The sequence below is a fragment of the Nycticebus coucang genome, chromosome X (assembly GCF_027406575.1).
Source record: "Nycticebus coucang isolate mNycCou1 chromosome X, mNycCou1.pri, whole genome shotgun sequence".
In the NCBI taxonomy this organism is placed as follows: domain Eukaryota; kingdom Metazoa; phylum Chordata; class Mammalia; order Primates; family Lorisidae; genus Nycticebus; species Nycticebus coucang.
Window position 1 is genome coordinate 181,736,115 of NC_069804.1, and position 18,904 is coordinate 181,755,018.

The following is an 18,904-nucleotide window of genomic DNA, read 5'->3' on the forward strand; positions in this document are numbered from 1 at the left end:
AAGGTAACTGCTATTTTTGTTTTATTCTTGCCATATGGAGTCCCTTCTTTGTGTTTTAAGTGAGAATTGGGCTTACTCTATTACATTGTTTTTAGCATTCAGATGGATATTTTGGCCTTATCTGTTAAATTACTAGAGGGGAAAAGGGAATTTCCTCAGCCAAATAAAGGGCATCTATGAAAAATTTGCAATTGATACTGTATCTAAAGGTGAAAGACTGGAAATTTTTGCCCAGAATCAGCAACAAGACAAGGATCTCCTCTATCAATACTTCTAACACGGTAGTGCAAGTTCTAGCCAATTATCAAGAAAAAGTAAAAAAAATCATCCAGATTGAAAAGGAATACATCCAATTATCTCTATTCACAGATAACATGTTCCTATATACAGAAAACCCTAAGGAATCCACACCAAGAAAAAGAAATTTTTAGAGCTAATGAGTTCAGCAAGATCAATATAGGAAAATCAGTTGAATCTCTATATACTACAAATAATCAATATAAAGAGAAAAATAAGAAAACAATTCCATTCATAATAGCAACAAAAAGAATAAAATTTTTAGGAATAATTTTTTTACTAAAGAAGTATAAAGACATGTGCAATAAAGGTACAAAATACTAAAAAAAAAAAAAAGCTACAAAATACTATGAAAAGAAATTAAAGACCTACATAAATGGAATGAAATCCCATGTTCCTAAATTACAATACTCAACATTGTTAAGATGGCAATATTTTCCAAATTAATTTGCAAATCTTACGTGATCTCTATCAAAATTCCAGTTGCCCTTTTTATAGAAATGAACATGCTAATTCCAAAATTCATATGGAATTGAATAAGATCTTAAATAGCTTAATCAATCTTGAAAAAGAGAGCTAAATAGAAGGAATTGTATTTCTCAGTTTCAAAACTTACTACAAAGCTACAGTAGTCAAAACAATGTGGCACTGGAATATGAGTGCACATATAGACCAATGTTATGGCATTGAGAGTCCAGAAATAAACACTCATATTTGCAAATTACATATCTGACAAATATATAAATACATCATTAGTCTTTAGGGAAATGCAAATGAAAACCACAATGGGGTCCTACCTTATACCAACTAGGATGGCTTTAATTTAAAAAAAGGAAAATAACAAGTTGGTGAGGAAGTGAAGAAATCAGAACCCTAATAAATTGCTGGTGGGAATATAAAATGGCCCAGCCTCTGTGGAAAACAATTTGGCAGCTCCTCAAAGAGTGAAACAGAATGGCCATATGAACAAGCAATTCCACTTCTAGGTATATACCCCCCAAAATTAAAAAACAAAACAGGTATTCAAACAGGGTCCTTATGACCCAATCACCTCTTAAAGCCCCCCTCCTCTCAATACTGCCACACTGGGAATTAAATTTCAATATGAATTTTGGAAGGGACAGATGTTCAAACTATATCAAGGGGGTTGGGAAAGGAGACCAACCACTACTGCAGGTGCATTCTTTTGCAGTTCAGTTATAGTGTAAAGTATTTATAGAAGTAGAAAATATGGAAAGTCTTTCCCCTAAAATGATTATGTTTGCATCCTGCTCCTTAGGATGGTTTTGGGTACCCTAATGCATACAGTAATGTGAAGGTGACACCAGTGGAAGGATTTTCTTTTTTTTTTTTATTAAATCATAGCTGTGTACATTGATATATTCATGGGGCATCATTCACTAGCTTCACAGACCGTTCGTGGAAGGATTTTCATGGTAACAGAACTACATGTGACAACCTGCTATCATTAAGTATGTGTGTGTGTGCACACCCGTGTATGTGTGTGTGTGTCATACAAATTTTAAGTTTTAAGTATGTGTGTCCACCCCCTAGGTTGGACAATTAAGTTTGCAAACTCATCCTAGAAAAAGTACTTTGAAGGGTGGACTAGGTGCTGGCATCAGTTCATAGCTTCTCCAGGGAAGTACTTTGAAGGTTACTACAGTAATATTCAGCAATGAGATATGTAACTCTTTTTCTAGAATGAGTTTGTGAACTTAACTGTCACACCATATATAGATGATGATCTGAGTGATATACATATACACATATACATGCACACACACACACACATATATACATATAGACATATATATAGAGAGATGATGATCTGGGTAACATACATACATACATGTAATACATATGTACATGTATGTATGTTACCCAAATCATGTAATACATATGTATATTACGTGTATAACTATATATATTTGTTACATGTATGTATGTATGTTACCAGATGATCAATTTAGACATGGTTTTATATCTATAATCTTACTTGTCTAAATGAGGTTCTTTATGTATATTTATAGTATCATGATTTTAGTTAGGTAAAAAAAGAGTAATTACATTACTGAAACCATTATTTGAGCAATTTTCAGAAAAGCCATTGCAACTTATGTAAATATTTACTTAAAATTTGTGTGACTCAAATAGCTCTTGTGTAAACATATTTATCTGTCTTATACTTATATATTTATGGTCAGTTAATTTTTTAATTTTTGGATTCTCAATTCTGTTGTGCTGATCTACATTATGCCAGTTCCACAGTCTTGATTACTACAGACTTGTGGGAACCTGCCCTACCATCCACAGTTTCTAGGAAAGTCTGGTTTCTCTGAAGATCTGCAAGAGCCCTTTTAAGAGAGGGTGGTCCTCACATGCATGTGGAACCAGTTGCTGTCACAGACTGAGCCTGTAGTGATGTAGAACAAGAGCTTACATTTATGCACTTTTTAAGAAACTATTAACTGCAGATTTTCAGGTGTTAAGTCTTTAAATGGGATTTCTTATCATCCATAATTGAGATGAAAAGAGTCTACTTATTAAATACTAAGAATAGTAGGTCAACTTCATCAAAGCAGTGAAAAATTAAAAAAAATTCTATGAAGCCTTTCTCAAAATAAAAAAACTCAAGAAAAAAAATTGTTAGCTCTTAGCAAATGCTGCCAGCAACATAGCACACCTACCACGAGTGCTTCTCTACAATATGATGCTATACCAAAATAGTAGACAAAACTGTCCACCAGCTGTGGTTTAATAATGATACCTGCTGTGGTCTGAAGATTTGTGTCCCCTCACCCTCAAATTCTTATGTTGAAACCTAACCCCCATGGCGATGGAGTTAAGAGGTAGGATTTTGGGAAGTGATTGGGTCATGTGGTCTTTGCTCTCCAGAACAGGATTAGTGCCCAGATAAAAGAGGCTGGAGGCAGCCCTTTTGTCCTTTCCATGTGAGGACACAGCTAGAAGGTACCATCTGTGAAGCAGAGAACAGCCCTCCCCAGACTGAATCTACTGACACCTTGATTTTGAACTTTCCAGCCTCTAGAACTATAAGAAATAAATTTCTGTTGTTCATGAATGACCTAGTCTAAGGTATCTTATTTTAGCAACCCAAATGGATTCAAACAATGCCCGCAATTCCCCCCAAAATGGGGACACTCACAAGAAGTTTTATTTGGCAAAATCCAAAGTATGTTCCCCCACAAGATGATAAGGGAGAAAAAGGGAAAGAGTGAGCAGGGTGGGTGGGTGGGCGGGCGGGCATTCTGAAAGCAACATTAATGAACCCTGGGAATATGCTAAGTGAAAGAAGCCAGACATAAAGTCCACTTACCGAATGATTCTACTGATACTCGGAATACGGAACTCCATGGAGACAGAAAAGTTAGTGGTTGCTTTGGGGTAACAGGGAGGAATAAGAAGAATCATGTGATTTTGGGGTGACAGGGTAAGGGCACAGGGTTTCTTTTTGAAGTTACAAAAATGTTCTAAAATTGACTACAATGATGGCTGTGAAACTCTGTAAAAATACTAAAAAACCACTGAATTGTATGTTTGAAATGAGTAAATTGTATAGGATATAAATTATATCCTAGTAAAGTGCTTTAAAATCCTTATGGAGGATCCCCTTCCACTTATAATAAAAGTTATTCCCATACCCCATAAGACCCTGCATGATCTTTCCCCTCACAACTTCTGTTTTCTCTCCAGCATTTTCCAAACTGTACCCACACAGGCTGCCTTCCAGGCCCTGAGATAAGCTTAGATTTTTTCTGCCTCAGAAGTCTTATACCTGATCCTTTTGGCCTTGAAGGCTCCTTCTCCACTCCATGCACATTACTGCTCCCCAGAGGCTCCTTCAGCACATACTCTGAAGTGTCTGAACTTTCCCCCTCCTTGGGCCCTTGTTGTCCCATCACCCTGCTGTATTTGCTTGACAGTGGCTCAGCAATATCCGAAGTGATTTTATGTACAAAAGAACTTCATCAGGAACATGACTATGTCCACATTGTATGCCCAGCACTTGAAATAGTACCTGGTAGCCAAGCAGGTATCCAAAAAACACTGGGGAATGAATGAAAGGTCATTTACAATATCCTGACCTAGGTGATTCAGGAAATTTTTTTAAACAAGAGAAGGGGTGCACACTGTGCAGAGAAGAACATTCCAAGGAGAGGTAGGCAAGCCTATCTCTTTGAAACCTCAATTACACAAAACATAAGCTAAGAGAGAGAAAAAGATGGCAGCATGATATGGTCTTGAGAGCTGTTATTCAACTACAGACATGACGTGCTATTGGTTCTAACGGTCCCAGACACACTAACTGCTGGGCCACCACATGACTCTAAAAGGAATATTTAAAAAGTCCTCATCAAGAAGCTAAACTTATTGAGAGTTTGTTTATATATTTGTTTTGAGGTTTTGTCCTGTTTATTTTGGAGATGTTAATAATTTCATTAAAGCCACCACTGTTAATAAATTAAGTGTACTTATTTTCCTAGGGATTTAAGAGGCCACCTGCATGCAGAGGACTGTATTCACGTTCAGGAACAGATCCGAGTGTCCTAACCTCTCACCTCATACCATACACATTAAGAGCTGTAGAGTTTGAGGTCTATAACCCATTTGAAGTTAATTTTTACATATAGTGTGAAGTAGGGGCCAAACTTCATTCTTTTGCACGTGGATATTTACTTAAGAGATGGTCTTTCCCCTTTGAATGCTCTTGGCACCTTTTTCTAAGTCAACTGACCATAGAAACAAAGGTTTATTTCTAGACTCTTCATTTTATTCCATTGATTTGTATGTCTATCTTTATACCAGTAACACACTACCTTTTTTTTTTTTCTTTTTAGAGACAGAGTCTCACTTTATTGCCCTCAATAGAGCGCTGTGGTGTCACAGCTCACAGCAATCTCCAACTCCTGGGCTTAGGCAATTCTCTTGCCTCAGCCTCCTGAGTAGTTGGGACTACAGGTGCCCACCACAATGCCCAGCTATTTTTTGTTGCAGTTTGGCCGGGGCCGGGTTCAAATCTGCCACCCTCGGTATATGGGGCCTGTGCCCTACCCACTGAGCCACAGGTGCCACCCACACACTGTCTTGATTGTTGTCAGTTTGCCCTAAGAGCTAAAAGTGGGAAGTGTGAGTCCTCCACCATTTCCTTCTTTTTCAAGATCGTTCTGGCCATGCTAGGTCCCTTGAATTTCCATATGAATTTTAGGATCGGCTTGTCTATTCTGTAAAACATCCAGCTGGATTTTGGTTGAATTTGGCTTGCCATTGAGGCCACTATGCACTACGCAGGTTGCTTGACTCTTAAACTAGAGGCCCAGCTGCAGTCAGTCCTTCCAATCAAGTCAATCAAACAACAACAAGACTAACACTTACTAAATACTCACCTTGTTCCAAGTACCATGCTGAGTGCTTCACATGGGTCATCTCACCTAATCCTTACAATGATCCTAAGAGGTAGGGCTTATTATTATGCTCATGTAACAGGTGAGGAAACTGAGGTGCAGAGAAGTCAGGTGACTTGCCCAAGGTGACAGCTAAGTGGCAGAGGTTCAGACCCAGTAAGTCTGACTCCAAAGCCCCTGACTTTCTCAACCCAGAATCCTATAAACCAACTAAAAAGACAAGGAACCCAGAAGAAAAATGGAGAAAGGATGTGAACAGACATTTCACAAGAGGAAAATGCAAATGGCCAATAAAGATAAGAAATGATGCTCCATTTTATAGGCAAGAAAATATATAATAAGCAAGAAGATATTATTTTGTCTGTCACATTGGTAAATATTTTTGATTGCTAAAATATGGTATTGATATGGGTCTAGGAAAACAGGGACTATTATAAAAATATCAGTGGAAGTACATAACGACACATCCACTTTGAAAAACAACTTGGCAGAATTTATTAAAATATAAAAAAAAATCCTTTCACTTTGCTGTTCCAACTGAACTTGGGCACAAAGAGGATGTATACAAGAATGTCCATTATAACCCTATTTGTAACTGCATAAAAGGAAACAAACCAGGTCTGCCAATGACAATATTGGCCATGGCCAAATTCACACCACTGGAAAGCAAGTTCCACGAGGCACAGGATTGTGTCTCATGTGTTCATGGCTGTATCCCCAAGGTCTAAAACAGTAACTGACACACAGCCAGCACCCTGGTGTTTGCTGAACGCATACTGTGGTACATAGTATACTATGCGGCAGTTAAAAGAATAAGGTATATACATATGTATGTGTGTGTGTGTATATGAGTGTAGATACATATGCAGAATAAAGTTCTGTTGTGTGCATATATTAATTTCCTTATTTGGAAAAAGGATCTTTGGAGATGTAATTAAGTGAAGAATCTCAAGATGGTATCACCTGGATTAGCCAGGTAAGATTTAAGCCCACTAAATGTCCTTGCAAGAAAGAGAAGAAAGATACAGAAATGGGAACAGCATGTGAAGATAGAGGCAGAGATTGAAGTGATGCAACCACGGCCAAGAACATCTAGAGCCAACAGCAGCTGGAAAAGGCAAGGAAGGGGATTCTTCCCAAGAGCCCACAGAGATAAAGTGGCCTTGCCAACACCTTGACTTAGAAGATCTAGCTTCCAGAACAGTGACAGAATAAAGTTATAATGTTTTAAGCCACCCAGTTTGTGGTACCTTGCTAAGATAGCTGGAATAAACTAATTTAAGCAGACATAATTCTCTCAGGTCTTCAATACACATAAAACAAAAAATCAAGTTGTGAAATAATACATACAAGGTCATACAATTAAGTTCGGAAACTCATCCTAGAAAAGGTGCTACATACCTCATCGCTGAATATCACTATGGGCACCAGATTGCCAAGGGAAGTACTTTGCAGGTGACTGTAGTTATATTTAGCAATGAGGTATGGAGCACTTTTTCCAGGATGAGTTCACTAACTTAATTTTCCAATCTCGTACGACGACAGCTTTAATGGCATACTCCAAACTGACTGAAGTAGTTCCCTCTTGGGATGGGAGTGGATGTTAATACAATGGAGAAGGTTCAGGGAGACCTCAGCTTCAAAAGCATTCATGTATTTTTAAAAATAATGGTTTAAATATTTTTCAAAAATTTAAAAGGAAAATTGATAACCGAGCTCCACACATAGACTCCTTTAAGAAAAACCATTATAAAAAAAGTCAAAAAGGAGAAATACAAATCCCTTATTCAATTCAACAAGTCTTTTTTTGAGCTAAGAAGACAGTCCTTGGAGGCCACTCCTAGGACGTCACATCAGTAGGGGCTACAGGTTGAGCTGGAGAAAATAACAGATCAACCATCATACATTGTTAAGTATTCTCAAAGAATTTAAAACTTTCAGATTTTCTTTTAAATAAAATAACTTCCATTACAATGTTAAAAAGCAGTAGAGACAATGGGCAACCTTGCCTGGTTCCTCATCTGAGTGGAAATGATTTTAGTTTAACTCTATTCAATACAATATTGGCTGTGGGTTTGCTGTAGATGAACTCTATCAGTTTAAGAAATGTCTTTTCTATACCCATTTTCTTAAGTGTTCTGATCATGAATGGATGCTGGATATTATCAAAAGCATTTTCTGCATCAACTGAGAGAATCGTGTGGTCTTTGTTTTATAATTTGTTTATGTGATGAATTATATTTATAGATTCACGTATATTGAACCAGCCTTGAGACCCAGACTTGGTCATGGTGTATAATTTGTCTGATGTGTTGCTGGATTCTGTTTGTTAGGATCTTGTTGAATTATTTTTGCATCAATATTCATTAGTGATATAGGTCTATAATGGGTCTTTTCCTAGTTTGGGGATCAAGGTGATGCTTGCTTCATAGAATGTATTGGGTAGTATTCCTTCTTTTTCTATATTTTGGAAAAGGTTGAGTAATATAGGTATAAAATAACTTATGATAACCATATTTAATCTGATCAAGTGAAATACAAACTACCTATTGTTTTCCTTAAGTCTATATATATTAATAATATATACTTAAGTCAGTATATATTAATTACTATTGTTTGCTTTTAATAGTTTATTTGATTTACTACTCACGCTTTGCTGAGGAAGTTTCTAGAAGTGCATCTTCCAGATTTAAATCACCGAAGTCCCCAGATCCTAAAAATTAAAAAAAAACAAACAAAACAAAACAGATTTTTAAATGTAACTATCTTTGCATGAAAAGTAACACTGAAATATTCTCCTGAAATGGTCATTTCCCTTTTGAAATTGAAGGCATGGACAAAGATATTCCACACAAATGAAAATCAAAAGAGAGCAAGGGTAGCTATGTTTATATCAGACAAAATACTATAGACTATGTCAAAAACTGTAAAGAGACAAAGCAGGTTATTATCATGATAAAGGGGTTAATTCATCAGGAAATCATAACAATTATTATATAATATATTTGTACCCAACATTGAAGTGCCTAAATATATAAAGCAAATATTAAAAGATCTGGAGAGTTAGACTACAAAACAATAACAGTAGGAGACTTCAATACCTCACTTTCAACACCGAACAGATCATCTAAAAAGAAAACCAATAAGGAAACATGGGACTTGAACTACACTTTAGACTAAATGAACATACTAGATACTTACAGAACATTCCATCCAATAGCAACAAGATACACAATCTTCTCAAGTGTACACAATCTTCTCAAGTGTACACAAAACATTCTTCTCAAGTGTACACAAGCTATACGTGACCACAAAAACAAGGGTTAAATTTAAGATTGAAATCATATTGAGAATCTTTTTTAACCACAATGACATGAAACTAGAAATCAACAATAGGAGGAATCTCAGAAAACTCACAAATATGTGGAAATTAAACAATATAGTCCTAAACAAGCAATGGGTCAAAGAACAAATTGAAAGGGAAATTTTAAATTATCTCAAGAAAAACTAAAACTCGAAATATGACATACTGAAATTCACAGGACACAGCAAAAGCAGTCCTGAGAAGAAAATTTATAGCAATAAACACCTGCATCAAAAAAGAAGAAACATGTCAGGAGTGGTGGCTCACCCTTGAAATCCCAGAACTCTGGGAGGCCAAGGTGGAAGGATTGCTTGAATTCAGGAATTTGAGAGCAGCCTGAGCAGCAGTGAGACCCCATCTCTCCTAAAAATAGAAAAACTAGCCAGGCGTGGTGGTGGACACCTTTAGTCCCAGCTACTCAGGAGGCTGAGGCAGGAGGATCAATCGAGCCTAGGATTTTGAGGCAATTGCTGTGAGCTATGATGATGCCATGGTACTCTAGCCTGGGCAACAGAGCAAGAGGAGGAGGATGAGAAAGAGGGAGAGGGGAGTGGAGGAGGGAGGGTGGGGGAGGGGGAGGAGAGGTAGGCAGGAAGAGAAGGGAAAAAAAAGAAGAGGAGGAGGAAGAAGAAGTAACATTTCAAACAACCTATAACAACCTGATGTTACACTTAAAGGAACCAGAAAATAACAAAAGCCCAAACAGCGCAAGGAAGGAAATAACACAAATTAGAGCAGAAATAAACAAAACAGAAACTAGAAAAATAAAAAGATCAACAAAACTAAGAGTTGGTTTTTTAAAAGATAAAATCAGACAAACCTTTAGCGAGAGTGCTAAACTAACAAAGAAAAAAGACACAAACTAAATCAGAAATGAAAGACATTACAGCTGATAACACAAATAAAAAGGATCATAAGAGACTTCTACGAACAACTATACATGAACATATATTGGGCAACCCAGAGGAAATGGGTGAATTCATAGAAACATGCAACCTACCAACACTAAATCAGGAAGAAATAGACAAATTTCAAGGACCTTGAATCAGCAATAAAAAGTTCCCGTCAAAGAAAAGTCTAGGATGTGATGGCTTTACTCCTGAATTGTACCAATCATTTAAAGAACTAATACCAATGCTTCTCAAACTCTTCTAAAAATATTAAAGAGGTGGGAATACTTCCAAACTCATTTTATAAGGCCAGCATTACCCTGATACCAAAGCCAGAGAAAAACACTATAAGAAAACTACAGGCCAATATCTCTGATGAACACAGATGCAAAAATACTCAAAAAACAAACAAACAAACAAAAAAAAAAAAAACACTAGCAAACAAATTCAATAGTACATTAGAGGCCAGGCACTGTGGCTCATGCCTGTAATCCTAGCACTCTGGGAGGATCATTTGAGCTCAGGAGTTTAAGACTGGCCTGAGCAAGAGCAAGATGCCATCTGTACTAAAAACGGAACACTTAGCCTGGCTGACCTGTAGTCGCAGCTTTTCACGGTGCTGAGGCAGGAGGATTGCTTGAGCCAAGGAGTTTGAGGTTTCTGTGAGCTATGATGATGCTACTACACTCTATCTAGGGCAACAGAGAGAGACACTGCCTCAAAAAAAATAAAATAGCGCATTACAAGTATCATTCACCATGATCAGGTAGGATTTGTCCCAGGGATGCAAGAAAGGTTCTACATATGAAAATCAATAAATGTTATACATCATCATTAGCAAAATGAAAAACCATAGCCACATGGTCCCAATAGGTACATTGAAAGCATTTAAGAAAATTCAACATCTATTCATGTTAAAAACCCTCAAAAATAGGTATAGAGAGAATGTACTGCAATGTAATAAAGGACAAATATGACAAGCCCTCAGCTAACATCGTATTCGATAAAAAGTTGAATGCTTTTCTTCTAACACCAGTAACAAGACAAGGATATCTACTTTCACCACTTCTATTCATCAGAGTACTAGAAGTCCTACGAAAGCATTTAAGCAAGAAAAAGAAATAAAAGGCATTCCTTTAGGAAAGGAAGAAGTGAAATTATATTTGCCAATGATGCTCTTATGCATAGAAAACCCTAAGACTCCATAAAAACTGTTACAGTTGATAAAAAATTCTATAAAGTTGCAGATTATAAAAATAAACATACAAAAATTAGCAGTATTTCTATAAACTAGTGATTTTCAAACAGTGTGCCATGAGAGGATCTTAGGTGTACCACGAAAATTCTTAAATATTATGGAATTGTTTTCAAAAGAAGTTCAAAGCAGAGTATGTTCTATTTTTAAGATCAACATAATTTAAGTGTGCCATGGAAGTTTAACTATAGGTTCAAGTGTACCATGAGATTTTTAAATGGTTAAAAAATACTATATGCTAACAATGAACAATCTGAAAAAGAAATTAAAACAATTTTATTTGCAGTAGCATAAAAAAATAAACACTTGGGAGTAAATTTAACAAAGGATATGAAAGATCTGTACACTGAAAACTACGAAACATTGATGAAAGAAATTAAAAACACTAATAAATGGAATGATATCCTACATTCATGCACTAGAGGAATGTTGTCAAAATGTCCATATGATACCAAGGTGATCTACAAATTCAATGCAATTCTTATCAAAATTGTAATATCATGTTTCACAAAAATAGAAAAAAAATTCCTAAAATTTGTATGGAACTGGAAAAGACCCTGAGAAAAGCCAAAACAATTTGGAATAAAATGGACAAAACTGGAGGCAGCACACTCTCTAGTTTCAAAATACAAGCTATTGTAATCAAAACAGCGTGGTACTGGCATAAAAACAGACACATCGACCACTATAACAGGATAGAAAGCTCAAAAGTAAATCCAAATATTTACAGTCAATTGACCTTCAACAAAGATGCCAAGAACACACACACCAGAGAAAGGACGGTATCCCTGGTAAATGGTTTTGAGAAAACTGAATATCCACTTACAGAAGAATGAAATTGAACCTCTATCTCACACTGTATACAAAAATCAACTCAAAATGGATACAAGACTTAAATGTAAGACCTGAAATGGTAAAGCTACTAGATAAAATGGGAAAATAGCTCCACAAAATTGGTTTGGACTTCAATTTCTTGGATAGGTCTCCAAATGCACAGAGAAAAATAGAAGTAAACAAATGATACTGCATTAAATTAAAAGGCTTCTGCACAGTAAAGGAAAGTATTAACAGAGTGAGGAGATAACCCATGATTGGGAGAAAATATTTTCAAACCATACATCTAAAAACAAAGGAGTTGGCCCCGTCTAGCCCTGGCCCAGGCCTGATTCCCAGCCTGGTCCACTCTGGGGAGCAGCTCTGTGGAGCACTCAGGTGGGCTCCGGAGCAACCCAAGCCCATGAGGATCGCATACTATGCCACTGCTGGTGCTGATTAGATGGAGGTCCATTCCCCCCCACACACACCACCCCGGAGGAGTGGAGGATCAATGCGGTTCAAGAATCGATTCCAGTCGTTCATGAACCATTGGGCCCTAGCCAATCGCCACTACATACCAACTTGGTGGGAACATGCTCCTGTTACACACACACATTCCTCACTGGCCCGGCCATTATGGGCAGTGCCCTCCTCCAGTGACGGTCTGATGACTTCCTGGAAAAGCTAACAGCTATGGAATGGGCCTTTGTGCCTTCTTCCAGTGACGGTTTGATGACTTCCCGGAAAAGCTAACAGCTGTGGAATGGGCCACTGTGCACCCTTCATTGTCTCCACAGTAAATGTGAAAACATTGTATCATGGAAAAAGAGCCACTTAAGGACAGTGGAGCTTTGTTTTCACGTGTGTGATAGAATGGTTATCTTTTTCTTCATTGCTGATTCTTATGCTCCATGGTTAAATCTCTGTGAACTTGGACCCCTGGCATCTCACATGTGTTGGTTTATCTGGCTCATGGCAGCTGGAGGAACAATTCATGTATTTCTCTACCATGAAAAGTATAAAGTGGTTGAATTCTTTTCCTATCTCACAGTAGGATTTTCTCCAGCCTTGGTGGTAACATAGATGAATAACACTGACAGACTTCATGAACTTGCCCAAGGAGGCTTAATTTATTGCCTAAGTCGGAGTTGTGTTCTTCAAGAGTGATGGCATTGTTCCATTTGCTCACTCCATCTGGCACCTGCTTGTGGCCACAGCAGCTGCAGTGCCGTACTACACCACTTGGAAATACCTTTACCGAAGTCCTATGGACACTATGAGACACTTATGACCAGTCTTGTAATAAGTCTCCAAATCAGTATTATTTCAACTATAGCACTTCAGAGTGGGGTAGGAGCTGAAAATTGCACAGGGAAAGAAAAAAAAATAGAAGAAGGCAACTACACTGACGTCCTTTATATCTTTTGAATATATTGTGAAAGTACAAAAGCTGTGTTCTGGGATTTTCCCCCACACAGCAAATAAATAAGGTAGTGAATTAATTTTCATTCCATTCCACTATCACGAAGGACTCTGGATAGGCTTGGCCAGCCAATGTTTACAAACCAGATTTTAATTTTACAGATTTTACTACATGATTTTTCTAAATTACTACGTCTAGTTGTAAGTCAGTGCAATAACAAAGCTTCCTTTAAAAAAAAAATTGTTTCTATCTCTTTCCCATTTGATGCATAAAGAATCATGGACAGAACTTACACTTCTTTTCACCATGTTTCATCTTGGCATAACATGGTTATTTTTTTAAATAGAAACTTTAGTTTCTGTAAATTTTTAAAAAACATTTAATTGAAACACACCTCTGTAGTTCCTGATTCATGTGAATTTTTGCAGCAAGCAGTCAACATTCCACAAACGAACAAACATTGTACCTCTTCTGATAGTTTTAGTAAATGAGGAGAAATTACCAATTTTTAAAAACTGCAGCTTTTCCCAATATTCTTTGTTTTATAGAAAAATATTTCAAGTATTATTTGTCAGGCAGAGACTCATGTGTCTGTAATCCATAGATTGTATCCTGGCTCAGTGGAGTGGTATTTATGCATTATTTTTGATTTTTTCTCAGTGGCTTATATTAAAATATTAGTTGCTTTGTTGATTAATTTCTCTTGTCAGTGTTTTAATTAATGAAATAGCGTTGCCTTTAGATCAGGTGCTGATGCTATCTGTGTTCAATTGTCAGTTTGATAATAAGCTTATCCACTGAAATTTTGTATGGATGTGGCTTTAAAAGAAGTTTTTTTGTGTGTGCACATGTTTAGAACTCTCTAATTTGGGTGAATTATATGAGAACAAGGAACAGAATAACTGGTACTTGCTAGAGAATTCTTAATAAAGACAAGGTACCCAGTGATAACACCAACTAGCCCACCGCTATCTGCGTGATCCTGAACATCTTCATGCCTGTTGTTTTACTGTATATGTATTTTTCTTTCAATATACTAACTTTTTGTGGATTCATTAAAAGTCTGCTCAAAAGTAGCACTGTCAAAACCACTAAAATATGTGTAAAAACTGTGCTGTAAACTACAATAAAAATTTTACTTGGATTTGTAAAAAAATAAAATAAAAAAATAAAAAACTAAGGAGTTAACATCCAAAATAAGAAACTCAAATAACTCAGCAGCAAGAAAACAAACTACCTGATTAAAAAAATGGGCAAATGGTCTTCTCAAAAGAGATTTAAACGGCCAACAGGTACATTAAAAAAATGCTCAACATGTCTTATCACTAAGGAAATACAAATTAAAACCAAAGGGTGATATCATCTTATACCTGGTAGAATGACTATCATCCAAAAAATGAATGATCAGTAAGGCTATGGAAAAAAGGGAACCCCGACATTGTTAGTGGGAATGTAAATTAGTACAGCCAGTATGGAAAATAGTATGGAGGTTCTTCAAAAAAACTAAAAGCAGAATTACCATATGAATCTAGTAGTCTCACTTCTGAGCATATATCTGAAGGAATTGAAACTAGTATGTCAAAGACAGCTCTGCCATCCCATGTTTATTTCAGCATCATTCATAATAGCCAGAAGTGGAAGCATCTAATTATACATCCCCAGATGAATGGATGAAGAAAATGTGATACACACACAACTAAATACTATACAGTCTTCAAAAAAAAGGAAATTCTATCATTCACAACAACACGGATGGAACTGGAGGATATTATGCTAAGTGAAATAAGCCAGCCACAGAAAGACAACTGCTGTATGACTTCCCTTATATGTGGAATCTGACAAAGCCAATCTCATACAAACAGAGCAGAAACGTGGTTGCCAGAGGCAGGGTGAGAGTGGGAGAGGAAGGAACAGAGAAAGAAAAAATTTTCCAGTTCAATGGAAGGAATAAGTTTTAGTGGCCTCTTACACTGCATGGTGACCAAAATTAATAATATTGCATCGTATATTTTAAAATCACTAAAAGAATAGACTTTTACCATTCTTACTACAAAGAACAGTTGAGAGGTCATGATATGTTATTAGCTTGTCTGAATCTTTTTACAACATATAGATAGAACAAAACATTTATTGTTCCCTAAGAATATACACACTGTCAATTAAAAATAACTAGGTGGAGCAAGATGGCAGCCGAGTAACAGATTCCCTGCAACTGGGCATGGTGAGTCCAGGGAGGTAAGACTCCAGGCATCTCTGGCTGGTGGGTGGGATCTGCCTATAATCATTGCTATGAGGATACAGGAAGTCAGCAAGAAACTTCTGGACACCAAGAGGAGGACAAAAACAGTGGAAAACTGGCAAGTGGTTGCGTGTGTTTGATTGACCTAATCCCGCTGGCAGCCATAAGTACAAGCAGCAGTGAGACTACAAACTGGAAACGCTTTACCTGTGAACTGTTTCAGTGTTTTTGGACTTGGCACTCAGTTGAACTGCCTTGGGGAGAGCTTGAGCAGGAGTGCAGAGAACTTTGGGCATTGTCTAGGGCCCCAGTCTGAGCCACTGAGACAGACGGAGCTAACAGTGTTTAGCTGTGGGCCGCAGGGAGCCATTGTGAGAGAACTGCCCTGGCAAGTTCTGCCCTCAGGGTCCCAGAGCAAGGATTGGACAGGAGCTAGTAACCTAGTGACCGAGCAGCCTACAGGCAGGGACTGAGCTGCCTTACATCCTTAACACTCAGGGGCAGAGTGAGACCAGTTTTGGCACACTGGAGCCTGGTGCTGTTGCCCTGGGTAGAGTGCCATGGTGTCACAGCTCGTAGCAACATCAAACTCCTGGGCTTGGTGCTGCCCACACCTCCATATGAGCTGCACTGTGACCCCCGACTGGCAACCTGCGCCCGCCCGGCCTCCACAAGCTCTGACCAGGAACTGCGGGAGCCGCGCAACCTTGCATCCTCCCTCCTGTATCCTCCCTGCCTCCACACTGGCTCACTTGTCTGGCCAGGGACTCTGGTAGCCACGTACCCTCCAGAGCCCTCCAGGCATCTGCACAGAGCCCTTCTCCTGGCCAGAGACTGCTGGAGCCTTGGGCTCCCTGTGCCAAAGTCACTGGGTGCCAGGCACTCCCAGAACCGTGTGCACCACCTCCCGCCCTGTTGCTGGATCCGGATGTGTCACACACCAGCGCTGCTTCCACAACCAGAACTCCCTGGCTGGGGCAGCCCCATAGGAACTACACAGGGTCACTCCCTACAAAGATCCAGCAACAATAGAGTGATCCCACTGGGGTCTAATCTTGGAGTGACACCTCCCCAAATCTGAGGACAGCCAGAGGCAATGGTGAAAAACAATCATGAGGTGAAATCAACAGAAAAACTCTGGCAACATGAATAATCAGAGTAGATCAACTCCCCCAAGGATCAATGGGGCAGACACAGCACAAGATCCCATGCACAAACAAATAGCTGAGATGTCAGAAATTGAATTCAGAATCTGGATAGCAAATAAGATCGATTTAGAATTCCAAGAAGTAACCCAAAGATATCTCAAGAATTCAATGAATTCAAAGACCAAATGACCAAAGATTTTGACACATTGAGACAAGAAGTTGCAGCCCTTGAAGATCTGAGAAACACAGTAGAATCCCTCAGTAATAGAATGGAGCAAGCAGAAGAAAGGATTTCTGACATTGAAGACAAAGCTTTCGAACGCTCCCAAACTCTCAAAGAGGAAGAGAATTGGAGGGCAAAAACAGATCACTCTCTCAGAGAGCTCTGGGATAATTCGAAGAAAAGCAATATTCGTCTTACAGGGATCCCTGAAAGCGACAAAGTGGTTTCACAAGGCAAAGAGCCTCTTCGCCATGAGATTATGAAGGAGAACTTTCCAGGCATGCCAAGAGATTCTGAAATTCAGATAGCAGACAGTTTCAGAACTCCAGCATGATTCAACCCAAATAAGACATCCCCCAGACATATCATAATCAATTTCACTAAAGTTAATATGAAGAAAAAAATTCTGAAAGCAGCCAGATGAAAGAAAACCATCACCTACAAGGGCAAGAATATTAGAATAACTGCAGATCCCTCTGCTGAAACCTTTCAAGCTAGAAGAGGATGGTCATCAACTTTTAATATCCTAAATCAAAAATAATTTTCAACCCAGCATCCTGTACCAGCTAAACTGAGCTTCATTTATGATGGAGAAATTAAATACATCAAAGACATTCACATGTGGAAGAAATTTTCCATAACTAAACCAGCTCTCCAGGATATTTTCAGACCTATCCTCCATAAAGACCAGCGTAATCCTCCACCACAAAAGTAAATCCACCCAGAAAATTTTGATCAAATTCCAACTTCCACAGTAGCAAAAGGATTAAAAATGTCCACCGGACTCTCGAAAGATTTATCAATATTCTCAATTAATGTGAATGGTTTAAATTGTCCTCTAAAGAGGCACACATTGCCTGACTGGATACAAAAACTCAAGCCAGATATCTGCTGCACACAAGAATCGCATCTTACATTAAAAGACAAATATAGACTCAAAGTGAAGGGATGCTCATCTATACTCCAGGCAAATGGAAAGCAGAAAAAAGCAGGCATTGGAATCCTATTCGCAGATGCAATAGGCTTTAAACCAACTGAAATAAGGAAGGATAAAGATGGACATGTCATATTTGTTAAAGGTAATACTCAATATGATGAGATCTCAATTATTAATATTTATGCACCCAACCACAACGCACCTCAATTTATAAGAGAAACTCTAACAGACATAAGCAACTTGATTTCCTCCAGTTCCATAGAAGTTGGAGATTTTAACACCCCTTTAGCAGTGCTGGATAGATCCTCCAAAAAGAAGCTAAGCAAAGAAATTTTAGAATTAAACTCAACTATTCAACATCTGGACTTAACAGACATCTACAGAACATTTCATCCCAAAAAACACATTCTTCTCATCAGCCCATGGAACGTACTCCAAAATCGACCACATCCTAGGCCACAAATCTAACCTCAGCAAATTTAAACTAATAGAAATTATTCCTTGCATCTTCTCAAACCATCATGGAATAAAAGTTGAACTCAATAACAATAGAAACCTGCATACCAATACAAAAACATGGAAGCTAAACAACCTTATGCTGAAGGATTGATGGGTTATAGACAACATTAAGAAGGAAATCACCAAATTTTTGGAACAAAACAACAATCAAGACATGAATTACCAGAACATCTGGGATACTGGAAAGGCAGTCCTAAGAGGGAAATTTATAGCACTGCAAGCCTTCTTCAAGAAAACGGAAAGAGAGGAAGTTTAATAACTTAATGGGACATCTCAAGCAACTGGAGAAAGAAGAACATTCCAACCCCAAACCCAGCAGAAGAAAAGAAATAACCAAAATCAGAGCAGAATTAAATGAAATTGAAAA

At 37.9% G+C, this 18,904-nt stretch overlaps 1 protein-coding gene and 1 pseudogene across 5 annotated transcripts in view; one reads left to right on the forward strand and one right to left on the reverse strand.

Annotated features, from left to right (window-relative positions):
* The window catches only part of CD99L2 (CD99 molecule like 2), a 125,311-nt gene that overhangs the window by 48,216 nt on the left and 58,191 nt on the right, over positions 1-18,904 (reverse strand). For all 5 annotated transcript variants that reach the window (XM_053579437.1, XM_053579438.1, XM_053579435.1 and 2 more), the window contains exon 2: positions 8,374-8,436. In XM_053579437.1, coding sequence (XP_053435412.1) covers positions 8,374-8,436 — 63 coding nt within the window. The remainder of the gene's footprint in view (positions 1-8,373; positions 8,437-18,904) is intronic.
* On the forward strand, positions 12,560-13,339 carry LOC128577273 (monocyte to macrophage differentiation factor-like; annotated as a pseudogene).